At 46.2% G+C, this 5,863-nt stretch overlaps 1 protein-coding gene across 1 annotated transcript in view; it reads left to right on the forward strand.

Moving 5' to 3' along the window:
• LOC116400438 (GTPase IMAP family member 8) overlaps window positions 1-5,863 on the forward strand; it is a 6,319-nt gene extending 456 nt beyond the window's left edge. The window contains exons 2-6 of the mRNA XM_031878273.1: window positions 747-1,302; window positions 2,565-2,662; window positions 2,769-2,900; window positions 3,623-4,213; window positions 4,304-5,863. Coding sequence (XP_031734133.1) covers window positions 747-1,302; window positions 2,565-2,662; window positions 2,769-2,900; window positions 3,623-4,213; window positions 4,304-4,377 — 1,451 coding nt within the window. The 3' untranslated portion in view covers window positions 4,378-5,863. The remainder of the gene's footprint in view (window positions 1-746; window positions 1,303-2,564; window positions 2,663-2,768; window positions 2,901-3,622; window positions 4,214-4,303) is intronic.

Here is a 5,863-nt window from a genome sequence, read left to right on the forward strand (position 1 = left end):
CACACACACACCCACCCACCATCACCATTCACTCAGTCACAGCATCCGAGGTAAAAAACCCTCAGAGCCATTTCACGTTTGGACCAAAACATACTCGGAAACTGTTGCTTGTGTCAACTTCCTGTGTTTAGCAGCTCACAGGGAAAGTGTGTCAGCAGTGGTGAGTAACAGAATCAATAAACCTCCCTCTCCTCCGATGTTCTCCCCTCTTGTCAGACAGAGCAGGCGTCGTTTCTGTTGCCATCCTCCGAAAATTCATATTCGTCTGTGATGCCGTTCATCAAAACATTTATCCCCTTCATTTAACTTTCACTGAATCACGTTCACTCCACACGCCATTCTCTCTGGACGGAGTCCAAGGCTCCTCCGCTCCGACCCAATTTCTCCAAAGGCAGACAAAAAGGAGGCATGCTGGGAGGCGGGTTAGGGGGATAAGGACAAGAGTGAAAGAGGGGCCAGTTAAGGAGAGGAGGTATAAGGTAACAAGGAGCTCTGATAAGAGGGGCACACAGAGGAAATGTAAGGAGCGAGGACAGAAATGAGTGCATTCGTAGGAGAGGGGATAAGGCTGTATGTTGTTGTGGAAACAATGCAGACGCTTCTCCAAAAAGCACTTTGGCAAAACCCTACTTTAGAGATAGAACAAGAGATTAAAACAAAATAAAGGATAAAGATCATTCGAAGTAAGAATTAACAAGCCCATCATTGTGAGGAACCTCCAGTCTAATCTCGCGGTGTTCCAACAGGGGACCCCAGGGGCCGACACCCCCCTGAGCGCAGACTGCTGATCCTTGGGGGGCCACAGTCTGGTAAGACCTCCACCGCCAACAGCATCCTGGGTGATGAGGTCTTCGACGTTGGGACAGAGACTACTCACAGCAACGTTGGCCAGACGGAGATCTACGGCCGACGGGTCACCGTGGTGGACACCCCGCCATGGGCCATCCCCAGCGACCTGGAGGAAAACCCAGAAGCTGACAGCAACGACAACGCCGGCGCAGAGTCGGAAAACCCGACGCAGCCCCCGCCGAGCCTGGACTGCGAGGGGCCGTGCATGGGGGCCATTCTCTGCCCTCCCGGACCCCACGCCATCCTGCTGGTGGTGTCGGTCACCCAGCCTTTCACTGACACGGAGAGGAGGGCCGCAGAGGAGCAGCTGGGGGCCCTGGGTGGAGGGACCTGGAGGTACTCCATGGTGGTCTTCACCGGGGTGGACAAGCTGCCCAAAGGGGTCTTCATTGAGGAGCATATAGAGAACACTGGCGAGTCCCTGCAGTGGCTGGTGGAGAGATGTGGAAGCAGGTACAGTGTTTCTCTTTCTCTCCCTCTCTCTTCGAGTCCGCAGAAAATCGATCTCTAAACAGTCTGTGTCAATTATTTTAGTGCAAGCAAAACAATCACAAATAGTTACAGTATCTTGTAGTTAAATAGGCAGCTTGAAGGGGAACTGTATGTACAGTATAAGGCTACTACTGCATATGTGAAAAATGTTGGAATAAGCCTTCTGCGGCTCCGGAAGGACCTGCTCAAAATCTGATAAATTGCCTCATGTGATGTGTGGTGGAAAAAATTCCTATACCCGCTTTGCGTGAGTCTTTTCATGCTGAAATACATAATACCAAAAACCAGGTTGGCTTTTAAGTATTTATTCTCTGCGCAGAGAAGTTTCAATCATCACAACAGAATGCGTGCAGTCTCAATGAGGAAGAACCCCGAAAAAAGTGAACAAGCTTTCTTTATACAGAAATGAGCAAAGGTGGGGGCCGACAGCCAATGTTACAGACATTTCAGTCTCAGACTTTTGGTCTCAGACTGATAGAAACAACATTCAAAAACAAACGGTCAGCAACCAAAGCAAGCGGCCCAAAGGCCTTGGTGCTGGAACATTCTCATACAACACAGTTACTTATCTTTGTGAACAGAGAGGGAGAACTCTTCTTCTGCACAACAGAGACACGGTGAAGTTCAACTAAGTTCAGAGCAAAATGACTTATGCATGAATACGATATACTGAGTAGAAATATATACTAAGTAATTAGAAATATATACTACATAAAAAATTACCATTACAGATGTCACTTGAGTCAGCGTCCGTTGGGGCTGATGACTACAAGTTTGAAAAATGAATAAAATCTGTGGGTGTGTGGAGCAACATTAGCCGCTACAAGTATAACACACCCAAAAACTCCCACTGAACTGTTGGCAGTCAAGTTGCATTGTGGGTTTTGGAGTACTCTTCTCACGACTGACTTCTGCATCTGTAATTATCTAATTGTTTAAACCATAACATTTGGTTAGCATTGATTAAAGGGGCACTCCAGTGATTTAGTATTGAATTTTTGTAAAGTCAGGGGACTGAGGAAAGACGGATTAAAAAAATAATAATGCGGCAGAGCCCGAGATATCCTGACTCACTAACCCTGATGACATCACTATGACATCACCAGTGTTATTTTTTTCAAACATACAACTGTTTTCATAAGCTGAAGTAGGACTCCTTTAGATGAGTAAAGTGAAATTGGTGGAGTGCCCCTTTAAAAATGTGTTTTTTCATCCACCTGCAGGTACCACGCCTTCGATAACACTCGGAAAGACACAGAGGACAACACACAGGTCCCAGAGCTGATGGAAAAGGTGGAGGAAATGATCACTGACAATCAAGGTTTGTTGTTCACATTAAGTGATATGTAATATGAAGTCATATTATTGCATTATTAATGAATGCACCGATTGAAAACAGTGGATTACTTATTGTTGCTCTCACCCAGGCTGGTACTTTGAGGTGAACGAGTTGATTTTACTGGAGGAAGAGCAGGCCAGGAGAGCTCTGGACGAGGAGAGGATGAGGATGGAGGAGCATGTCAGACAGAGGGATCAGATGATTGGAGGACCTCCCAGAGGTATAGGGGGACTTTGTGTGTGTGTGTGTGTGTGTGCGTGTGTGTGTGTTAGTGTGTATAAGTGAGTGGGTCATAAGGTACAGAAGAGAGATGATTGTCGTAATGCTTCTCCAGAGAAAACAACAGTCCATCATTGATGTTCGAAGAAACAGCTTACTCATTCTAGTCAATCAAAGTTTTTTTTTCCTTTTCCATATTCCTAATAGGGCTGTCCTCGAAATTCTGAGTAGACAAACACTTTGTCGATTTTGTCGACAAATCAATGAGTTGATTTAAACGACTAATCTGTAAAAATGCCTTTTTTCCTCAAAGAATCCCACAAAAGCACCACTTTGAATCTTATGTTTACCAGGGATGTGCTCATACGTTTCTTGGACAGTGAAGTCATTCAGCATGAAAAAAGCATAAAGAACAAGTAATCGACTAAAGAGATCTTACTGGACTAGACCAAATGACAGATTAATCAACTAAACAGATCTTAGTCGACTTACACCAAAACAATCTATTAATTGAGTAAAGAGATCTAAGTAGACTTAGACCAAACCGACTGATTAAAGCGACTAAATAGATCTTAGTTGACTTAGAACAAAACAACAGATTAAAGCGACTAAAGAGATCTTTGTCGACTAAGACGGGCCATCCATATTCCAAATGGTTTCTCATTCTCTCACCAACTTCCTCTCCATATCTCACTCTGTCTTTGTCTGTCTCTCTGGGTTTAGAGTTGAGACTGCTCTTGTTAGGGTGGAAGGGGGTTGGAAAGAGCTCGGTGGGGAACTCCATTCTGGGCCGTCGGTACTTTGAGTCGGGCCAGGAGACGGAGTTGTGCCTCAGGAGGCAGGCGCTAGTATCCGGCCGGCGGATCACAATCGTCGACACCCCAGGCTGGGATTGGTTCTCGGTGAGGCGAACCCCGAAGCGCATCCGCCAAGAGTCCCAGCGCGGAGCTGCCCTCCTTCGACCTGGACCCCACACCCTGCTGCTGGTCCTCCCCGTTGTCTCGTCTCTCACAGCCAGGAAGAGGCGGACTCTCCTGTCTCACATAGAGACTCTGTTCGGTGACAGTGCGTGCCTCCACACCATGGTGCTGTTCAGCTGTGGTGATTGGCTGGGCCGCACGCCCATCGAGGAGCACATTCTCAGAGGTGGGAGGGAGCTGCAAAGACTACTGGAGTTCTGTGGGAACTATTACCACGTCCTGGACAGTAAGATCCCTGGCAAGGACAGAAGTGTGTCAGTCCTGCTGGATAAGATGGAGGAGATGATCAGAGAGAACGGGGACAAGGCCTTCCTGCCCATACAGACCGAGTGGTGTAAGTCACACAAGTTTGCATACACTTATATATAATCACTTATATGTCATATTATACATCTGTCTAATATACCTGTGTTGCGTTTGACAGTGAGCGAGGAGAGCTCTTACTCTTCTGACAACACCGAGCCTGAGGACGACTGTCGAGGATGCCAACTACAGTGACACGATCACACTAAAAGCAAAGTGGTCCCGTTTTCTGTCCTTGTTCCCGGTCTTCAACAGGCCCAAACACCACCTCACGTAACTTAAACCTCATCTAGACATCCCCGATCCGACTCCGAAGAGTTTTTAGGGGAAACAAACGACTTGGAACGGGAAGTCTCGTCCCGAGGAGCTCTGTGTTAGAACCGAACCGAACTGATCACCGAGAGAAAAAAACTAGACCAGGACTGAAAGCGCAAACTCTCCTCCAGCCCCAAGAGGAGGAGAAAAATTCAGCTTCTGCTTCAAGGGACCGGAGCTGGATCCCTGTCCATGAGCATGTACACAGATATCAACTGCTGCTAAAGAGACCCTGTTTTAACACTGCAGAGTAAAGAATTGCTCGTCATTGTAACTACGTCTATCAGACTACACCGATACAAAAAGAAAGCATAAAATCAAAACCAAAAGAAGACAACGTTATCATGACCAGTCAGATTTGTCTGCAGTTAGTTTGTCAGTATTGATTATTGGAAGACCAAGACTGATGACTTGTGTCATGAATTTGGACTGGACTTTACAACGCAGTCATCCCCTTCTACATCAAGTGCCATTGCTGTCATTCGCTTCAAATTAGTTTGAATCAAAAAAGCATTCAAAGGAAATGGTTTGAGTGAAAGCGACCGAATACCAAACCGAAACATGGACAGTGTGACAAACAATAATCATGTGTGCGCACGAATGTAAAAGAAAGAAAAAAAAAGAGAGGAAGGTCCTGAGTTGTTTGTGGCCCTCAGTATCATAAAAGTACACATTGAGACACAAGTGATAGTTCAATTCTCAGCGTTAACATTTGATTGGTTTCTGCTCAGGGAGTCAGGGTTGAATCGCTTCCTCCAGGGCAAAATCTGCTACATTTACAGAAACGCTGATTAATGCTGATTGCTAAACTGCAGATGTAAGTCACATATTAATTCAGAGTGGAGTTGTCCTGTGAGTATTTGCTCTAGTTTGCTGGAAGTAGAAGAGAGTCAGTGTTTGCACTTCTGGTTGTAATTGGTTCCATTGGTTCTCGCGTGCTGAAAAACTAAATTGTATCCATCTACAGAAGTAAATCTAGTCCATCTGAGCCCACCTCCGCCGTGGTCATTCATGCTCACGAGGAGCTCGGGACAGCTGCAGGAAATTGGCCGTATTGAAACTGTGTGCCACGTCAGATCCCTGCGGAGCGGCTCGGGCTGGCTCTGTTTCGCTGTCCGCGGTCACGCATCCAGTGCATTTATCGACAACGTAGATTCAGCTACGTGCCTCAGCATCAAAGCGTGAGAGTGGGAGTGCTGTGCAGCCCTGCGGCAGGGCAGTATCCTATAGGCTACATCAAGCTTTTAGCATGCTACTGAAACAACATAACCTCATGAACCATTTGAGCTCACATAGGGCTTTTACTACCTTTTTCTACATCAGTGAGACATCTGTTCAATTGCGATGTTTTGAAAATAAATAAATA

Source organism: Anarrhichthys ocellatus, unplaced genomic scaffold (genome assembly GCF_004355925.1).
Source record: "Anarrhichthys ocellatus isolate YVR2014 unplaced genomic scaffold, GSC_Weel_1.0 scaffold170, whole genome shotgun sequence".
In the NCBI taxonomy this organism is placed as follows: Eukaryota; Metazoa; Chordata; class Actinopteri; order Perciformes; family Anarhichadidae; genus Anarrhichthys; species Anarrhichthys ocellatus.